The sequence below is a fragment of the Suncus etruscus genome, chromosome 17 (genome assembly GCF_024139225.1).
Source record: "Suncus etruscus isolate mSunEtr1 chromosome 17, mSunEtr1.pri.cur, whole genome shotgun sequence".
In the NCBI taxonomy this organism is placed as follows: domain Eukaryota; kingdom Metazoa; phylum Chordata; class Mammalia; order Eulipotyphla; family Soricidae; genus Suncus; species Suncus etruscus.
In genome coordinates, this window is record NC_064864.1 from 58,767,406 (window position 1) to 58,788,792 (window position 21,387).

Sequence of the window (21,387 nt, forward strand, 5' to 3'; positions counted from 1 at the left end):
TAAAAGACAGGTAACAAAATCTGAGTTTACATCGAACCTGACAAATTAAGTTCTCTAGTATCTAGAATATGACAAATAAGAAGAATAAGAAGTATCGAGGAGGAAAAACTGGATTAAAGCATCACATGCAGATGCTCCTGGTCGAAGGAGGGGGCTCTGCCTGCAGATGAGGTCCAGAGTGCAGCAATGAGAAGTCCTAGAGAAGACACAACAGACTTACTGGGGAGAAGGACTTTTGCTTTCCTAGGGGTGCTGGTTGGGGAGAGGAGGCAGAGGTGGTCAAGAGGGGCAGGAATTCAAAGGCATATGCTGAATGGCTTCTCCATTTCAAAATGCTAAGAAATATTGAGATCATGGCATGAGGACATCTCTGAGGAAAAGAACCTCAACCGGAGCAGGGTCATTGCATAATTCTTTAGTAATATATGTCGATTTCAAGTAATGGAGCGGTTATTAAAAAAAAAATGGACTTTTGTAGCTGGGGCCCTTCAGACAGGTTTGGACTCTGTTGAGACTGCCATTCCAGCAGGGAATTCGAGACTCTCACTCGCTGAAAGGAGCCCCCGAGGGCCGGAGAGATAGCATGGAGGTAAGGCGTTTACCTTTCATGCAGGAGGTCATCGGTTCGAATCCCGGCATCCCATATGGTCCCCCGTGCCTGCCAGGAGCAATTTCTGAGCACAGAGCCAGGAAAAACCCCTGAGCACTGCCGGGTGTGACCCAAAAACCACAAAAAAAAAAAAAAAAAAAAAAAAAAAAAAAAAAAAAAAGAAAGGAGCCCCCGAAAGGAAGGAGCTCCACAATCCCCTGCTGGAAGAGGAGATGAGTGCCTGTTGGAACAAATACCTGGCATGTCACATCAAAGCCCACTTCATGTGCTTTCCCCTGGTCATGTAGGTCACATTGGTCATGTTCCCCCAGTCACATAGGTCCATAGACCTGATATACCGCATGTACATACACCCAATCATTTGTTCAATCTTCCCCTGTGCAGGTAAATCCTGTAGTGTATAACTGTTAAAACAGTCCTTCTCCCTTGGCAATGAAGATTTGTTTCATGTAGTTGCTCTGAGGTTTGATTCCAAATACTTCCATTCTTCTTTTTCCACCCTACCCTAAGCTGACCTGGGGGAGGCTTTGGACTCGCCAGGGATCAGATATCATGGGCAGCTGGCAGCTTCTATATACTTTGACAGTAGCTATCTAGTTTTTTTCTCGCCCTCTGGGGCAGGATCTGTTTCAGAATCACAAGGACACTTTTCCACACAGTTTCTAGGGAACCATCCTCTTATTCTCGAAACGCCTGTAGAGAAAACAAAACACTTTGAAGTAACAATACTGAGACCAGTTACTTTACTTTTTTGGGGGGGGCCACACCTGGTGGTGCTCAGGGGTTACTCCTGACTGTCTGCTCAGAAATAGCTGCTGGCAGGCACGGGGGACATATGGGACACCGGGATTCGAACCAACCACCTTTGGTCCTGGATTGGCTGCTTTCAAGGCAAACGCCACTGTGCTATCTCTCCAGGCCTGAGACCAGTTACTTTAAATTAATTAATTTTTGTTTTGGGGCCACACCAGGCAACACTTAGGGGTTACTCCTGGCTCTGTGCTCAGAATTCACTCCTGGCAGGCTCGGAGGACCATATAGGATACTGGGGACCAAACTCAGGTCAGCTGTGTGCAAGGCAAATGCTCTACCTGCTGTGCTATTGCTCCGGCCCCAAATTAATAAGCTTATTAGTTTTTATTCTCTTTTTTAACCACCTTTTTTCAGTTTGTTTTGTTTTTTTTTTTTGGGCCATAGCCAGCTGTGCTCAGGGGTTACTCCTGGTCCTGTGCTCAGAAATCACTCTTGGCAGGCTCAGGGATGTCAGGGATTGAACTCGGGCAAACACCCTACCTGCATAGCTCCAGCCCTTTTAATCATCTCTTATAGCAAAGTTTGAGAGGCTGGGATATGTGTGGTTTTTTATTTTTTGTTTTTTTTTTTGGGCCACAACGGGTGACACTCAAGGGTTACTCCTGGCTCTGCGCTCAGAAATTGCTCCTGGCTTGGGGGACCACATGGGACTCTTGGGGATCAAACTGCGGTCCGCCCTAGGTTAGTGTATGCAAGAGAAGTGCCCTACAGCTTGTGCCACCGCTCTGGCCTGGGATATGGTTATTATGAAAGCAGTAATTCCCCAATTCATTATCTAGGAGAGATTGCAACCCTTTAGTGGTTCATTGGAATGTCCCTTTCTGACAGACCATCCTGAAGGAAAAATCCCTTGTGAGGTGTTCTCTGATGTGAGATAGTGAAGGTGCCTGAGGGGGAACATCTCTCTTGGGTGTTCCCTCAGGGCAAGATGGTGATGCCTGAGAAGAATGTCCCTTTCTGGGTATTCTCTGGGTGTGAGACGGTGAAGGTGCCTTTGGTTCCCCATCTCTTCCCTCTTTTAGGACATTCTCTACCTGAGCCTTCTTGCTTTTCTTCTCAGACCATTTCTTTTTTTTGTTTGTTTGTTTTTAGGTCATACCCAGCAGCGCTCAGGGGTTACTCCTGGCTCTATGTTCAGAAATCATTCCTGGCAGGCCCGGGGGACCATATGGGATGCCGGGATTTGAACCACTGTCCTTTTGTGTCTAAGGCAAATGCCCTACTGCTGTGCTATCTCTCCGGCCCATTCTTAGATCATTTCTAATATAAACATTTCTGTAACAATGTGGCCTGGGCTAGGGGCCGGAGTGATGCACAGTACAGTGGTTACAGCCGACCCAGGATGGACTGGGGTTTGGTCCCCCAAGCCAGCCAGGAGCGATTTTTGAGCGCAGAACCAGGAGCAATTCCTGAGTGGCGCCAGGTGTGGCCCAAAAGCAAAAACAAAAATGGTGGCCTAGGTTATCAAGTGGGGCTAATTTACCACCAGCAGTGTTTTTCAGAATAACCTGGATTAAACTTTATTTTAAAAAGGAAAAATGCTTCAGTTTAAGAATAAAAGTTTCAATCCTTTGGCTTTTGTTTTGTGTTTTGGCCATATCCAGTGGTACTTTGGGTTTTTTCCTGGCTCTGCACTCAGGAATCACTCCTGGTGGTGCCAAGGGGACCATACAGGATGCCAGAGATCAGGTCTGGGTTGGTTTTGTGCAAGGCAAACAACATATGTGCCATACTGTGGCTCCCGCCCCTCAAACCACTGCCTTTTTTTATGTGAAAGGTTTGTACAAATACAAGAGACAAATACAAATTCAAATACAAGAGACAGCATGGTGGCTTGACACACAGGCTTAGGTGCTATATGTGGTGGCCCTGCCTCTTCCTGGGCTCACTGTGTAATGTTGGGCAGATTGTCTAACTTCTCTGTGATCTGGCTCCCTCACCAAAGAAAGGTAACTGAGATTGCTCACCTAGGTGCTGTGGGGAGAGGTGCTTTAATAGCCAACTGAGCACTGCCCCAGTACCTGCATGAACTCAAATGTCAGCTTTCACTGAGAAGATCTGACAAAACAGTGCTAGGGAGAAGCATGGGATCATTTCTGTTATGGAGCTATGTGCCTATCAATCTATTTCTCCTAATAAATCTGACATGTTATTGTTTCTTGACAAGTTATTCTTGTCAAGTTTGCCATATTGCCAGGTGTCTCGGGCTTATTTTAAACGTTTCTTCCATTCTCCTTACCTTCACTAAGGGAATCATCAGGAATTTTGTCTCCATACAACCAGTGTCTGAAATATTTAAAAGATTAAAATTACAAAGGCTCTGACCAAGTAGAAATTTTTGTCCAAGGAGAAATTCAATGCTCTCAGCACTTACCGTAACCCTCTTGTAGCTAAAATGAACTCCCCTTTCTGGAGTGTTATTCGGGGCTCTTCAGTGCAGGGACTCGTGAAGAAGGTTTTGAGTCCTTTATTCAAAGGACAGCAGGCACCATTATAATCTTCAATGACTTTATAGCGAACCTACCATTAGTGAGCAGAGGAACAATGCTAAGTTTACCTTTGTGTTTTAAAGTTTGGGTTAAAATTGTTAAATGCAGACTTATAATTATAAAAAGTTTTTCCTTCCCAGCTCCCCAGCTCCTTTACAGGAGGCTTTTGATGATTCTAGTTTCCAAGGGCTTTCTAGGAATTAAATTCTAGAGCAGTACTATCCAATAAACTTTGCCAATAAGAGGAATGCTCTTTATTTGTAGCATAATTTTGTAGTCCTAAAACAACTACCTGCTTGCTTACTAACTGCTTGCGATGTGACTATTTCAACCCAAATAAGAATTTTTTTTTTTGTTTTTTGTTTTTGGGCCACACCCATCGGTGCTCAGGGGTTACTCCTGGCTGTCTGCTCAGAAATAGCTCCTGGCAGGCACGGGGGACCATATGGGACACCGGGATTCGAACCAACCACCTTTGGTCCTGGATCGGCTGCTTGCAAGGCAAAAACCGCTGTGCTATCTCTCCGGGCCCCCCAAATAAGAAATTTTTTTTGGGGGGGGGTCACACCCGGCTGTGCTCAGAGGTTACTCCTGGCTGTCTGCTCAGAAATAGCTCCTGGCAGGCACGGGGGACCATATGGGACACCCGGATTCGAACCAACCACCTTTGGTCCTGGATCGGCTGCTTGCAAGGCAAACGCCACCGTGCTATCTCTCCGGGCCCATGAAATTTTAATTTCACTTTAGATCATTGTGTTAGATAATTGTTTAACAAGAAGATAAAGATGGGTTTCATATTAAGAAAACAAACCTATATTGAGAAAATATATTGTTACCATGACCATATAAATTGACTAAGGTCTCTCGAAGTCCTCCAGATAAAACTATTTAATTAAATATATATCATATTTTTCGGCATATAAGACAACTTTTTTTTTATAAGATGACTTTTTTTTTTTTTTTTTTTTGGTTTTTGGGCCACACCCAGCAGTGCTCAGGGGTTACTCCTGGCTGTCTGCTCAGAAATAGCTCCTGGCAGGCACGGGGGACCATATGGGACACCAGGATTCGAACCAACCACCTTTGGTCCTGGATCGGCTGCTTGCAAGGCAAAAACCGCTATGCTATCTCTCCGGGCCCATAAGATAATTTTTTAACCCATGAAAATGTCTTAAAAGTCGGGGGTCCCGTGCCTGCCAGGAGCTATTTCTGAGCAGCCAGGAGTCACCCCTGAGCACCGCCGGGTGTGGCCCAAAAACCAAAACCAAAACAAAACAAAAAAAAGAGGCCAATTGAGGTAGGCCTGATTACTTTGGGCCCGGAGATATAGCACAGCGGTGTTTGCCTTGCAAGCAGCCGATCCAGGACCAAAGGTGGTTGGTTCAAATCCCCGTGTCCCATATGGTCCCCCGTGCCTGCCAGGAGCTATTTCTGAGCAGACAGCCAGGAGTAGCCCCTGAGCGCCGCCGGGTGTGGCCCAAAAACCAAAAAAAAAAAAAAAAAAAAAAAAAAAAAAAAGTCGGGGTCCTCTTATACGCCGGTATACAGCATGCTAAAAGTTACTCCAGCTTCAGGGACGAGTGATCTGCCCCCCTCTACAGACGCATCCCATCCAGCTGCTAGGCATCATCACTCAGTCCTCTGCTTATCCTGCTCAATTTTTCAGGGCACACAGAGGAGCTGAGTTTCCAACCACTGCAACCCATCCAGCCTCTGGGTGTCATCACTGGTATGTGGTTTTCTGTTGCTCAAACCCTATCTTTTAATAGGAAAAGTAGGGGGTCACTGGAAAATACAGTATGTATGTATTTATGTATATGTGTATATATATATAAAACGAATCTGTCTAAAGCAATGGTCCTTAAACTATGACCCGTGAGCCACATATTGTATTTATTCCCATTTTTTTTCTTCACTTCTAAATAAGATATATGCAGTGTGCATAAAAATTTGTTCATAATTTTTGTTTTTACTATAATCTGGCCCTCCAACAGTCTGAAGGACAGTGAACTGGCCCCCTGTTTAAAAAGTTTGAGGATCCCTGGAGAAAAGAGAAATGAGTATCATTGCTATAAAGTACTTACACTTCTGACTCTCTTATCTGCTTTTTGTTTCAATTGTTCTATCTGGAAGATATAAAAAGAAAAAAAAGTCAGTCTCATCTCAGTGTTGAAACTTCCCTCATCTTTAATTAGAGTACTACAACACACTCAATTTCCCGGAGATTCAGAACATGTTAAGAGTTTAAGGGCCACATGTTTTCCAGAATGAGAATAAAGTGCTCTGGTTCCTAGGTACAATCACAGGGCCCCTGGGCTAAGACAGGCCATTGTGTCTCTGCAGTTTTAAGCGTCCAGGTGTTGCCTACAGTGAAGAAGACTTAGATTCAATGGTTCATCAGTGACAAGGTGACAGACTGTAAAACTCATCGCCAATAAGTCTCAATGAAAATACTCCATTATGAGTCAGTTTTCACCCATTTATTTAGCAACAATTCATCAAATACTGTGATCTATAGCAGAGAATTGAGAAATTCCAATAAAAGGACCACAAGATACAAAGTGTGCTTTTCAGAGTTTCAGTTCTTTTTCCCTCCCAGTTATTGGACAACTGAAAGTGCTCAGGGCTTATTCTGGCTCTGTGATCAGGGATCACTCCTGATTTGGTCAGGGAACAAATGTGGTGATGGGGATTAAATTCCAGTTGTCCACATGCAAGGCAAGGGTTATAGTCACTGTATTTATTAATCTCTTAGGCCTTAGATTATTAACTTCAGTTTTGGGTATTAATGAAAACTTGTGACTATTTTATATGAAAACATGGACTGAGATAAGGTGAAGTTGAGGTCAAGGAGGTGAGGTGTTGAGTAATTGTTGTAATATTGTTTTTGCCTGTCATCCCACCTGGACCTTTTACAGGAAAGTCTATCTGAATCAAATACTCACGGTTAAGCTGTATTGATGACAACCATTTTGAACTGGCCACTCCAGACCATCTCCTTCGGGAACACCAGACCACGTAAATACCTGCTTAAAGTTCTTCCATCTGCTGCCCATATCATAAGGAAAAACAAAGACTTCATCGAGCTGATAGTACTGAATTCGATCTTTAGCCTGTGGATAACAAAAATGTAAGTTGGCAAATATGCCTACTCACAACGGCTGTTAGTAACATTTTTTTTCTTCTTTGATTTTGGGTAACACATGGCAGCATTCAGAGTCTACTCCTGGCTCTTTGTTCAGGGCTCACTTCTGGGATTCTATGGGCTGCCAGGGATTGAACCTGGGTGGGCCACATTCAAGACAAATGCCTTACTCACTGTACTATCTATCCCTTGAGCGTCAATAACATACTATTGAGAACATTTATTCCTCAAATTTATTTCATCCTTTAAAGCACTTCTCCCAGGACAATGGCAGCGTGTTTGCTTTGGATGAGGCTGACCTGGGATGAACCAGGGTTCTATTCCTGGCATCCCATATGGTCCCCCAAACCTGCCAGGAGCAATTTCTGAATGCAGAGACAGGAGTAACCCCTGAGTGCCGCCGGGTGTGGCCCAAAAACCAAAGAAACAAACAAACAAATAAATAATAAAGTACTTCCTTCTTGGCCAGAGAGTACAAAAATTGGGGTGTAGAAAGATTGGGGTGCATGTACTGTATGTAACCAATCCATGTGCTTGGCATTGCACCCCATCCTCAGGTCCTGGCATTGAATGATTTGCAGATAATTGCAATGTCTCCTGACCACAGTACTCCATCATCCAATGCAAGCATAGATTAGGGAACAATCAAGAAAAGAATTTTGTGGAATCCATGAGTTCTGTGATAAACTGGTTACAGACAATTCACAACTAAGGGTATTTATAATCTATGATATTCATTCTTTATATCAACAAAGTTCATAATAAAAATTCAAAAAAACTTCTTCCTTGTTGTATTATTATACCTGAAGATAAATCTATCACATCACAGGGAGAACCTCATACACCCACCAACTTGTACGAGATCATCCAGAAAATGCAGGACAAAGCTTATTTAGGGATCAGCTTTCAAACATGCTTATTACAAGACTCGGTAGCTTTGCTTCACATATTTAAAAAATCTTCAATGCTCCAGTCAGCTCAGTAACAACAGAATCTAGATATAAAGACTAGAATGCTGATAAACAAGATTTTAGAGAGAAAAGTACTTATCTAGGATAGAAGGGATTATTACCGGGGGTATAATTGCACCTAACAGTTCCAGAACAGGGAGTAGGACAATAATGTTATTTGTAGAAATGGCAAGGAAAAGTGGAATAGTAGAGTCACAGTTTTGTGAGAATTATTTTGGGATCTCCCCAAGTAGTGCTCAGGGTCCAAGGGGCCACTCCTAGCAACTGGCTGGCAACTCACTGTGAGGATCTGAGGGTGTGGCGGGTGTTGCTTGGGCCGTGCAGTGCTGGGGATTAACCAGGTCACTGTGGAGGTGGCTCAATGCTTGGCGGCCTCTCAGTATTAGGGGATTTTGTGGTGCGGGGCACTGAACTGGGGTAAACTGCATGCAAGATATGCTCCTTAACCTCTATAACCTGTCTCCAGCCAGAAAATTATATATTTAAAACATGTAGCTATATATAGATTTTTAAATTTCTTACCACCATGAAGATATACTCATTTAAATGTCCACCTATATTAAAACTTTATACATATATTGCATAAATTATGTCCAGGCATTTATACTTAAGTTAATAATTAGCTTAGATCAAGTCTTAAGTTCTACTGACATCTAGTGGTATATATTGAAACTTTATTTTTCCCACAAAGTGTACAAACCCAGCTAAATTTGTTATAAAATTTTTGTCTAGTAATTGTAAAACACTTTCTTTAAGCTTAATACAACACCAACTTCTTTTTTGGTGTGTGTGTGTTTGCTATCCCTGGTGGTGCTCAGGGTTACTCCTGGCTCTGTACTGAAGAATCACTTCTGGTAGCTGGCAGGCTCAGCCTGTGTGGATGTGGGATGTGGGATATGGGATGCTGGAGGATTGAAACAAGGCTATGTGCACAGGGAATGTTAGATAACTCTCCCAAACTTTTAAATTCTTTACTCAGCAACAGAGTACCTGTTTTAAAATAACTTCTGAGCTTGGCAAGACACTTTAAAAGTGGGGCTGGGGGCCAGCGAGGTGGTGCTAGAGGTGAAGTGTCTGCCTTGCAAGCGCTAGCCAAGAAAAGATGGCGACCACGGTTCAATCCCCTGACGTCCCATATGGTCCCCCCAAGCCAGGGGCAATTTCTGAGCGCTTAGCCAGGAGTAACCCCTGAGCATCAAATGGGTGTGGCCCGGAAAACACAAAAACAAAACAAAACTAAAAGTGGGGCAGAAGAGACAGTATAGTGGGTAGGGGGCTCATCTTGCATAGGGCCAATGTGGGTTAGATCCTTGGCACTCCAATATGGTCCTTTTCTGCAAGCCAGAGGATCTCAGAAGCACATTATTCTAGGAGTTTTTGTAAATCAGGAGGGAATTAAAATGCCTGCTAGATTCATCTTTCATGTGGCAAACAGATACCACAAGAAGCCATTTGGTAGCAGTTCTTTCATTTTTAGGCATTAGTTAATCCGGTCTACTTATTATTTGTACTTCATTGATATTGAGATAACCATGAAAATATTTACCTTCTCTTCAATCCATGATTCAATAGAGGTTTTGTTTCTGAGAATTATTTTCATCTAGAAATTAAATGATAGTAAAAACTTATGTGACTTAAGGTTTCACCAAAATCTGTCATCTTCATACTATCCCTGAGATAAGTTTCACTGCTTCATTCCTTAGATGAAGATACCAAGATGTCAAAGGTTAAACAGTAAAAGCTGACTCTGGGGCCGGAGAGATAGCATGGAGGTAGGGCGTTTGCCTTCCATGCAAAAGGACGGTGGTTCGAATCCTGGCATCCCATATGGTCTCCCGTGCCTGCCAGGGGCGATTTCTGAGCACAGAGCCAGAAGTAACTCCTGAGCAAAGCCGGATGTGACCCAAAAACCAAAAAAAAAAAAACCAAAAAAAAAAAAAAAAAAAAAAAAAAAAAAAGCTGACTCTGAAGTCTTGTTCTTATGCATTGTAGAGTGACTCTACTTAAGTGACTGCTTAAATCTATGATCAAATCTACTTTAATAACCATCCACATTTAAGAACTGTCATCTGATCAAGGTTTAGAGGACTAATAAAACACTTATATAATCCATTCTTCAGTACTATGTTTTGCTATTAAAACTATTTTCAATGAACCTTAACTTCATGATTAATCTATTTCTCATAAATAACAGTGACTCACTTCAGTCGCCCTAGTCTTAAAAATAGAACATATTCACCAAAACTAAACAAAACAAAACCAACAGGGGCTGGAGAGATAGCACAGTGGTAGGGCATTTGCCTTGCAAGCGGCCTATCCAGGATGGATGTTGATTCAAATCCCAGCATCCCATATGGTTCCCTGAGCCTGCCAGGAGCGATTTCTGAGCATAGAGCCAGGAGTAACTCCTGAGCACAGCCAGATGTGACCCAAACCCAAAATCAAACACACAAAAAAAAATAGAATATAGTCAGATTCTTTCTATTCGTCAATTTTTCTAGGTATGAATAATTCCACCTTTGAGGGCTTTTCACACTAGAGGATTTTAATTTTTTCTATAATATTAATTATATGTTAAGGAAACTCAAAACTCGACATAGTAAATAATGAATCAGATGAAATGGGTCCTAAGGAATGTTTTGTGACCTCCCAACAAGATCACATCCTCATTCAATAGTCTCAGAACTCTTCATAATATATATATATATATATATATATATATATATATATATATATATAATATACATACACACAAATATATGCTCTTCAATAACATATACATGACTTTGAACTAGAAAACTAGTAAGCTTAGGGGCAGGATCCCCTTCACTCTCATAACTATAATTTCAGAAATTAATTCATCACAAAGGAGGCCTTAAATGGCACCAGATATGCATAGTGTGACAGACATTAAATGAGCTATAAAATCCCCTAAGTACCTAAAAGGGTCTTGCATCTAACTATCCGATAAATGTTAGGTATACTAGTTATGATCAAGATTAAAATACATGCTGCTATAAAGTAATAGAATTACGTTTTCTGAATATATGTACTGATGAGCATGGGTAAGTCGCTTAGTTTTTGTTATTCAGTTATAAATTTGCAAGGTATTACAAATAAATATATATATACACACACATATATATTTGGTTTTTGGGCCACACCCAGTGGCACTCAGGGGTTATTCTTGGCTATGCACTCAGAAATCGCTCCTGGTAGGGTCAGGGGACCATATGGGATGTTGGGAATCGAACCACTGTCAACCCGGATCGCCCTACCGCTGTGCTATTTCTCTGACCCCTACAATTTAATATTAATATTACAGTTATACTTTAACCTTTTGGGGCTTACTATGAGGATCAAATGAGACTGACTATAAATGTCCCTCTAAGTCGAAGGAACTTTCTTGGCTATAAAGTACTATATGTAACTCCAATTTTATATCCTGAAAATGAAATAAATTAATGAGACATTCTGGTTGAGTTACTTCAAAATAAGCTAATACAAAGATTAAAGTTATGGTGATAGAACAATGAACTGTACTGTGTAATTAAATATAAGCTTTCTTCTTCATTACAATCTGCTTCAAATGACTTGACAGCTCTTAGTGATGGGCAACAGTAGTAGAGAAACATACCTGCATATAAAACAACATCCCAACTGCTATGGTTGTTCCTAAAGCTAATCCCAAGGCAAACAAGGTAGCAGCAAATGCAGTTAATCCAAATGGAATGGCTGGAAGAGGGTCTCTCCGGGCTGCACTCATGTCAATCTTCACTGTGTTCCATCCAAAGGAGAGCTAGAAGCAGTAAGAGCACATGCTTACAAGACTTGCTTCTGAGAAATGATTTGATTCCAGAATCACATTTAAACAAAACTGATCACAAAGACCAATAAATGATAACCCAAGACTGGTCAAAACAAACACAGCTATTAATGCTGTAGCTTAAATTCATGCCAACAGGAGCAATATCATTCAACAGGATCTCATACAACAGGAGCAATGGCATCAAGCAATGCCACTTGGACTGCTTTCATATTGTGTCTTCAGAAAAGTGTCAGGCAGGGGGCTGGAGCGATAGCACAGTGGTAGGGCACTTGCCTTGCATGCAGTCAATCCAGGATGGGCCTGGGTTTGATTCCTAGCATCCCATATGGTAGTTCCCCGAGCTTGCCAGGAGTGACTCCTGAGCACAGAGCCAGGAATAACCCTTGAGTGCTACTGGGTGTGACCACCCTACTCCCCAAGAAAAGAAAAGTGTCAGGCAGACTTCACTAACATTAGCCTTCCAAGGGCATCATGCATCCACTACTCTCCTACATTTAGTGATCTTTCACAGCAACTACAGCCCAGCACCTACTTGCTTCTTCCTTCATGACCCACAAGCTGAGAATAAGAAGTGGAAAATGTAAGTTGACTACATACAATCTACATATGCTCAGTGTCAATAAAATGTTTTAAAATATTCAGGTAGGCACAACAGTAAGAAATTCAGATTATGGGGGCCGGTGAGGTGGCGCTAGAGGTAAGGAGTCTGCCTTGCAAGTGCTAGCCAAGGAAGGACCGAGGTTCGATCCCCCGGCATCCCATATGTCCCCTCAAGCCAGGGGCAACTTCTGAGCGCTTAGCCAGGAGTAACCCCTGAGCATCAAATGGTGTGGCCCAAAAAACCAAACCAAAAAAAAAAAAAAAGAAATTCAGATTCTGTCTGAGTTCTTTAATTTTAATTTTATATTTTTGGTTTTTGGGTCACACCCAGTGGCACTCAGGGGTTACTTCGGGCTCTGCCCTCAGAAAACGCTCCTGGCAGGGTCAGGGGACCATATGGGATGCTGGGAATCGAACCCTGGTCCGTCCTGGGTTGTCCACATGCATGGCAAATGCCCTACTGCTGTGCTATCACTCTGGCCTATGGTTTTTTTTTTTTTTTTTTTTTTTTAAATAAAAAGTGAAAGACCTATGTGGGGAGGATTCCCAAACACAGAAGCTGGTTAAAACTGAAGGTGGATTGTCTTCCCTATGAAGGACATGAGCTCTCTGTTCTGCCATGGTTCTATTGTCCCCTGTTCCTCATTTTCCTTCTGCGTAGGAAAATTTGTGGCCTCTGAACATTTATGACCACTTGACCAAAAGACAACTCAGCACTTTGCTGAATGTTTAAGAATATAGCCTTCCCTTATTCTTCATACTTTTCCTATTCCTTGTACTTCACATTCCTCATCCTCTTTGAGGAATAGGGACAAAACGAACAAAAGAACTTGCTCTAATTTGCTACATGAATGGATAAAAAGAGAAAGCATCAGTCTTATCTTTCCTTTTCTAACTATGTTTAACCAAGCTTATCAAGTTGAAATTGTTTTATGTATTTTAAAAGAACAATCCATAAAAAGGTACAACAAAGATGTTTCCCCACCTAAAATATAGTAGTCACATTTCTTTTCTTTTTCTTTTTTTTTCTTTTTTTTTTTTTGTGGTTTTTGGGTCACACCCGGCAGTGCTCAGGGGTTACTCCTGGCTCCATGCTCAGAAATAGCTCCTGGCAGGCATGGGGGACCATATGGGACGCCAGGATTTGAACCGATGACCTTCTGCAGGAAAGGCAAATGCCTTACCTCCATGCTATCTCTCCAGCCCCAGTAATCACATTTCTAAAAAGGATTTTTCTTTCTTTTTTTTTTTTTTTTGTTTTTTTTTTTGGGTCACACCCGGCAGCTATCAGGGGTTACTCCTGGCTCTACACTCAGAAATCGCTCTTGGCAGGCTCGGGGGACCATATGGGATGCTGGGATCCGAACCACCATCCTTCTGCATGCAAGGCAAACGCTCTACCTCCATGCTATCTCTCCGGCCTCTCCACAAATGATTTCTAAAGTAATCGTCATTGAACATGGCATGGATAATTTTGCTAGAAACATTTTTCACTTACCCGATTATAAAGCTGTGAGTACAGAGTCATAGTAAGAATGAAGGTAGCATGAATACACCCCAGTGGGGCGAAAAGAAGAAACATTGTGAAGAAAGCATGGTTTCGGTAACCACAGCAGTTGTTGATCCAAGGACAGTGATGGTCCATTTTCATCACACACCTAATAAGAAAAATTTACAAAAAAATTGAAGAAATTTCCATCTATTTTAAGTAACTTTGGGTTTCAAAAGATCAAAAAAAGATAAATACAGCAGGATCATAAATCACAGAGGAATTCTCTATCATAAACAGAGAAAAATCTTACGTGTTTTTAAACAACCTGTAACAGTAACTTTTTTTTTTGATTTTTATTGTGACCAAAGTGCATTACAAATCTTTCACTGCATCATTTATGGTACATAGTGACAATGAATGAGGGAACAGTAATTTATTGTAAATTTTGAACAGCACAAGGCAGCCTTTGTAGCAGCTTCTGAGGAAAGATGTCTGCTGCAAGAGGTTGTTTAGAGAAATCATGAGGACCACTGAGAGCTCAGAGAATCAAGTTAGTAACCTCCTGCTGGCTCTGACATGTACTTACTGAAGTGGAGAACAACAGAGACTCAATAAAGTCACCTATAAATTTCCACCAGACTGAGGGAACTTCCTTCCTGTTCTCATCTTTTAGATTTGGGACCGTAAAATACAGCATAACAGAGTCACAGCTTGCTCCTTTCCTGGTCATTGCTAGAACATTTCCTCCAACTAAATCTTAATCATTTCCAAGGATTCCTCTGAACTTCCACATTCTCAATATGAATTTTATACTCAGCAGTGGAACTACACACTTAAAAAGGTCTAGCTTTACTTGACACTGTTTTTAGTAATCCTGTTCCTCTCTCATTAGGTTTCCAATAGGGAAGACTTGTTTATGCTAAGAGCCCAGGATTCATTTAATAGCCTTTGATAAAGTATAAGTGTTAATCAACATCCCAAATAAGGGAAAAGTGGGCCTCTTTAATAAATTAGAACAGGGGCCAGAGAGATAGCATGGAGGTAAGGCATTTTCCTTGCATGCAGAAGGTTGGTAGTTCGAATCTCAGCATCCCATATGGTCCCCTGAGCCTGTCAGGATCGATTTCTGAGCCTGGAGCCAGGAGTGACCCCTGAGTACTGCCGGGTGTAACCCCAATACAAAAACAACAACAACAACAAAAAATAAATAAATTAGAACAACTCTAAAGGTAGTTAAAGAGGATGTGCAAAAAGCACAATGAATCTAATCTATGGAAAGTGCAGGAAAGTAGTGTTTTTTCCCTGCTCCTGGCAAAGAAATAAATCAAGTATGCTTGCAATTCTTCCTTTCTTTGTTTTAAATAAAATATTAACATTTATTACAACAATCAAAGTATTAAATCTGTACAATGCTTTGGGAAGTATTGCCATTTTAATGTTAATCTTTCCAATCCATGAAGAAGGTATGTGCTTCCATTTCCTTGAATGCTCTTTTATTTCTTGAAGCAGTTTTGTGGTTTTCTTTGTATAGGTCTTTCACCTCTTTAGTTGACTCCCAGTAAACTTTAGTTTACTTGTTTGGTACTCTTTTGGCCTCTTGGACTTCTGCAGCTGCCTCTTTCCAGAGAATGGGAAAGTTCTGCTATTACCTCTCTCACTACTTGTTCTTCCTCTTTCCTTTTTTCCTCACTTTATTATTCTGATAATTTGGAGATTATCTTTTTTGTCTTTGTTCATTAAGTACCTTACATTTTCTTCCATCCTTTTGGCTCTTTTCTTTTTCAACTTATTTATTGGTGCTGGCTTGCAGTTTATCTCTAGGTTCATCTACACAGTTCTCCCCCTGCATGATTCTGCTACTATGGCTTGCTAATGTATTCTTTAGCTCCTTTAATTCCATTTGTATAGTTTCTCTCATCTTCTGAAAGAGTTCTTTCAGTTGGTTAAATTTCTCATGTAATGACTGCTTAATTTCACTGGCCAGTGCTTCCTTGATTTCTGTTGTCAATGCACTGAGTGTTGTTAATTTTAGGTCTTCATCAACCAGGCTCAAGCATTTTTATGGGACTGAAGATTTGCCTATGAATCTTTCCCTATCTACAATTATAGCTGATCTTAGTTTCCCCATTGCTTGAGAGATGATCTGGTGAAGTGTTTCTACCAAATGGTAGCTAATAATACATATACAGTTCAGGTTATTTTCCTAATCATTCAGGGTTGAGTATGTTAAGAAAAGTGTTGACTAGTTACTGTTGGGTCAAGTGAGTTTTGAGGCTATATTCTGATATAAAAAATAGTGCTATGGTTCACCTGTTTGGAAACAGAAGATATATTTTCAAATGTCTTCATGTGGACACTATGCACTTGTGTGATTTTGGGATTAGAGAGCAAACAGACTTTAGAACCAGAGACTTTCTGGCCTAGAGGCCTGGGAGGAAGGTGAAGGCAGAGTAATTATGGGGTTTTTGGTCCCACATTGGTAGGCTAGAACATGCAGATTTAGCTCTGGGAGGGCTGGTCCCACCCCAAGTGTGGGGTCAGAGGGAAGACAGACATCAGAACTGGTGACTTTCTAGCCCAGGGGCTTGTGAGAAGGGTGGAGGTGGTATAGCTAAGAGATCTGGGGTCCTACATTGGTAGGCTGGAGCATCAAGATTCTAAAGTAAATTCATTCTAAAATAATCTTTTCACTTAGATAAGCAAAATAAGAGATTCAGATGATTAGACTTGACAACTTAAAGTAAAATGGAGTTTATGAACCTAAGGATGTTGGCAATCTCTTTAACGAGGTAGCCACCTTGAAAGAATAAAACTAGGACTGATTTGGTAGAAAGAGCAACACTTGGTCCCCAGTGAAAAGAAGAGACATACAGTACCTGTTACACTTTCTGCAGTGATGGGACCGCGGTGCCTTGTATGCTTGGCAGACTTTGCAATACTGGAGGTACATACTGTCCTGAGAGTTTTCCTTGGCAGCAAAAATATAAACAAAGATATATCAGATAAGCAAGCCTACGTAATAACAGATGTATGCAAGCCTTCTAAACACTTTTCTATGATTTTGACTGTCCTCTATAGATCTTGGTGGCAGGACGAATACTTTTGTACTTCCCTTTCATTTGGACTAAAGTATTTTTCAGTAACAATTTAATAGAATCAACTTCCCAATTACCCAGAGGGTTTTTTTTTTTTTTTTTATTTCTCTTCCTTCTGCTTTACCCACAACACAAAAGCAGTGTCACTGAGTACAGCTAGTTCTATAAATCTCTAAATCTTTTTTTATTTTGTTTTGATTTTTGGGTCACACCCGGCAGCGCTCGGGGTCACTCCTGGCTCTACACTCAGAAATCGCCCCCGGCAGGCTTGGGGGACCATATGGGATGTCGGGTTTCGAACCACCAAGCTTCTGCATGAAAGGCAAAGCCTTACCTCCATGCTATTTCTCCGGCCCAAATCTCTAAATCTTAAGAGCAGAAAGATAGTGGCTGCCAACTTGACAGATATCAAGAGTCAGGATTCACATGTTTGTAATCATGGTGTTTAAATAAAAATATTATTATTTTATTAAAAAAATAAAAAGAGTTAGGATTCACCCATCAGAGTAGATGTTCTTTTAGAAACCTGATGCCTGCCTACTTAAACTGCTTGCAAACGTTTTTTTTTTTTTGTTTTGTTTTGTTTTGTTTTTTGGGGGTCACACCTGGCAGCTCAGGGGTTACTCTTGGTTCTATGCTCAGAAATCGTTCCTGGCAGGCTCGGGGGACTATATGGGATGCCAGAATTCGAACCACTGTCCTTCAGCATACAAGGCAAATGCGCTACCTCCATGCTATCTCTCTGGCCCCAATGTGGTTTTCTTTACTGTAGTTTCATTTTTTGTTTTTTTTTTGAGCCACACCCAGTGACACTCAGGAGTTACTCCTGACTCTGCTCAGAAATCACTCCTGGAAATCTCAGGGGGCCATATAGGAAGCAAGGGTAGAACCCAGGTTGGCCTCATGCAAGGCAAATAGCCTACCCACTGTGCTACTGCTCCAGCCCCATTACTGGAGTTTCTTTCTAGTCCAACCACTCTATAATCCTGTAACACATTAATTATAACAAGACTCTGTTGGAACACTTCTTTTTTTTTTTTTTTTGGTTTTTGGGCCACACCCTGTGACGCTCAGGGGTTACTCCTGGCTATGCGCTCAGAAGTTGCTCCTGGCTTCTTAGGGGACCATATGGGACCCCGGGGGATCGAACTGCGGTCCGTCCTAGGCTAGCGCAGGCAAGGCAAGCACCTTACCTCCAGCGCCACCGCCCGGCCCCGGAACACTTCTAATAATTCGTTTGTATTAATAGTTTCTTGTGTGCTTGAGGCCTTCTACAACCTGCCTTTGTTTCAGCCTTACCTACACTCATAATCTCTTTCCAGCAAAAGGAGGTGACACATTGCTTCAGAATTCTTGCTCTACTATACTTTTTTTGGTTTTTGGGCCACTCCCGGTGATGCTCAGGAGTTACTCCTGGCTATGCACTCATAAATTGCTCCTGACTTGGGGGACCATATGGGACGCTGGGGGATTGAACCACGGTCCATCCTAGGTTAGCGTGCGCAAGGCCCTACTGCTGTGCTATCGCTTCAGCCCCCCACCATACTTTCAATGAGACCTATTCTATTTCTCTCTTCCTATGGAAATTCCAGTCTTCCCCCCTTTGCTTCCCCACTGAAAATGATCAGATCATTCTCACTTCAATAGCATTCACATCATTCTACTCTACAGACTATTTGTACAAACTGACAGGGTGTCTGTCTTCACAGATTTCTCAGAGCCTAACTCAAAGAGTGAACTAGTTTTTCTCCAGAACTCTAAATAGCTAGGAATCATCTTGGAATTTTATGAAATGCAGATTGAGTCTGTAGATCTGGGGTAGAACTCAAGATCTTGTGATTCTAACAAGTTATCAAGAGACATTCTCTAGTGCAGAATTTGAAAATCCATGAGCATAAGCTTTCTTACAATTCTTCAGAAGCCATACATTAATTTTATATTCCACATTATAATTTGTCTGCAATTTAAAAAACTTTATTGCTTAAACCTGTTGTTTTGAAGGTTTCCTCGGTTTTCAAGGAAGTTAATACTTTACATGAAAAGGGATACTGGTCTCCTGTCCCATTTCCTCTCCCTTCTTTCCTCTCTTCTCTCTCCCCTCTCCCATCCTCTCCCTTCTCCCCTCTCCAATCCTCTTCCCTCTCCCCTCTCCTTTCATCTCTTCACTCTCTCCTTTCCCCTCTCCTCTCCCCTTTCCCCCCAAAAAAGAAAAATAAAAAGGAATACTGGTGCTAAATGGCATTGTAAAATTATAAACAAGTGGGGAGGCAATCTTCCCAGAAACTTTATGGTCATGGACTACCTTCCCCATTATAAGTTTCAGGAAATGGGGCCAGAGAGATAGCATGGAGGTAGCGCATTTGCCTTGCATGCAGAGGACAGTGGTTTGAATCCCGGCATCCCATATGGTCCCCCAAGCCAGGAGCGATTTCTGAGCGCGTAGCCAGGAGTAACTCCTGAGCATCACTAGGTGTGATTCCCCCCCCCCCCCCCAGAAAGTAAAATTCTTTGCTCTTTAAATGAGCTGTGATTAACATAGCACACAGACAACTAAAACAAAAATTAAAAGTTTGCTTTCCTGGTTAGTTCATAAGGCAAAGACTAAATGATTATCAATTGAGTTCAATGTGTTAAGGAATCTTTTTTTCTTACCGGTTTCCACCCCAGAGGGACAAAGCCTGGTCCAACAAACATGGCATTGAAGTAATTATAAAGAATCATGATGAGCCAATTTATCACTATGATGAAATTCACACTTCCTCCCGTGGTATGTAAGGGCCAATACCACAACACAGAGTCAATAATGGTCATCGTCGTGATTATTGCTATAACACCCAGGGCTATAAAGGGGCCCCAGTGAAACAGTCGACTTAGTTCCCGGAGATTTTCAAACGTTATAACTGAGCACAATGTCCCCATTTTGGTGTGGAAGAAGGCTTTCCTATGTTAAAAGAATGACACATTTCCATGTGCCAAAAGTCCAAGACAGTGTCTCTTAACTGTCAAAGCTGTAAGTGGTGAGACGTTAATGCAAGTGTGCCATGGATACTGCCACACAATTCGCTGGCTCTTTATCTGTACCAGAACAATCCAGTAGCTTGGTTTGAAATCCAACCTCAAGGAAAAAAAAACACGACAAAGTTCAGTAAGACATTGTACTCATTCCACACTGCACTTGTTGACATCAAAGTGTAATTGCATCGGACCAGTCTCCGGTTAAGTTTAAGAAAACAGCCATTTGTATCTCATCAAAACTAAACTAAAGGTTCAATCTGAATACTGTGCAGAAGGGACGTGATAATAAAATCATTTTTTAACTCCTTGGATTACCAACTTCCGGGGGGGGGGAACTATGACATCCCAAACTGAGAGGAAGGGTTTGAGGAAGCAAAGTTTAGAGTTGGGAAGCAATACTTTGGAATGGATGAGTCCAGATTCCGGATTCCTTTTTTTTTTTTTTTTTTTTTAAAGAAAAGACAGTATCAGAGGAAAAGAGATTAGACCAAAGCCACAAGTCAAGGAAGAACCCAAGCCGAGGAATTCCGACTTCCAGGATCTATTGGATTTCCGAGTCAACTCAGCCTGTGGTTGCACCCCCCACCCCAAACACTCTTGAGGTCCAGGGGAAAGAAGGGGCGGCGAGGCAGAAAGAGCATGCGACGGGGGTGCAGAGAAGGAAGCGGAGCTCAGGAATGTGTGTGGAGAAGAGTTTTGGAACAGGAGTGACACCGGCAAGGTGCGGGGGTGGGGGATAGAAGCCGAGGAAGTGTCCCCCAGGATGCGAAGCCACAGGCCTGCGAGCTGCGGGAAGACCAGGAGCAGAGCCGGGAAGGCAAATCCGGGCAGGGGAGGAATCAGACTTTCACGTTCAACAGACTAAGCCTCAGTTTCCCCACCCGTGGCCCGGAGCAGAACGCTCAGAAATCCTCAGCGGGAGAAAAGGCAACCTGCTTTAAAAAAAAAAAAAAAAGTGGCCGATCTCAGCCTCCAGGACAGGTCTGGACTTAGGTGGGGCGCGGCCCGCCCGGGTCGCGGTTACACCTCTTGCCCGGGGCTCCAGTCTCCCGGCGTCCGGTGCTCACACTTCTTCCATCGCAAGTCCGAGCCGACCCGGGCTCGGCCGGAGCAAACCTTCTCTTTTGGGGAGAACTCAATCACCTCGGTGCAGAGAGCAGAAAGCGACAGGAGCTCGGCGTGCGCTCCCGCCCGCAGCGCAGCCAGCCTCCGGGATGTCACTTCCGGGTTGTGCTCCCTCCTCACTCTTCCCTCGGGAAACCACTTCCGGGCGCCCGAGCACCCCTTGTAAGGATCCGCTTTCCCAGAGCAAAGAGGCCAAAATGATA

At 42.4% G+C, this 21,387-nt stretch overlaps 1 protein-coding gene across 2 annotated transcripts; it reads right to left on the bottom strand.

The window, feature by feature from the left end:
• Positions 1-775: 775 nt before the first annotated feature.
• Positions 776-21,267, bottom strand: ZDHHC6 (zinc finger DHHC-type palmitoyltransferase 6). 2 transcript variants are annotated; one of them, XM_049764489.1, is made up of 11 exons: positions 21,203-21,267; positions 19,697-20,159; positions 16,826-16,917; positions 13,956-14,115; positions 11,666-11,827; positions 9,575-9,628; positions 6,858-7,025; positions 5,997-6,038; positions 3,798-3,943; positions 3,663-3,709; positions 776-1,303 (listed from the first exon to the last, which is right to left on the bottom strand). In XM_049764489.1, the coding sequence occupies exons 2-11, from the start codon at positions 19,961-19,963 to the stop codon at positions 1,200-1,202; spliced, it is 1,242 nt and encodes a 413-aa protein (XP_049620446.1). In that variant the 5' UTR covers positions 19,964-20,159; positions 21,203-21,267; the 3' UTR covers positions 776-1,199. The 2 variants fall into 2 exon arrangements, with proteins under 2 accessions (XP_049620446.1, XP_049620447.1); XM_049764490.1 differs by lacking the exon at positions 21,203-21,267 and having other exon boundaries at positions 13,956-14,025; positions 16,828-16,917; positions 19,697-19,743.
• Between the last annotated feature and the right edge of the window lie 120 nt (positions 21,268-21,387).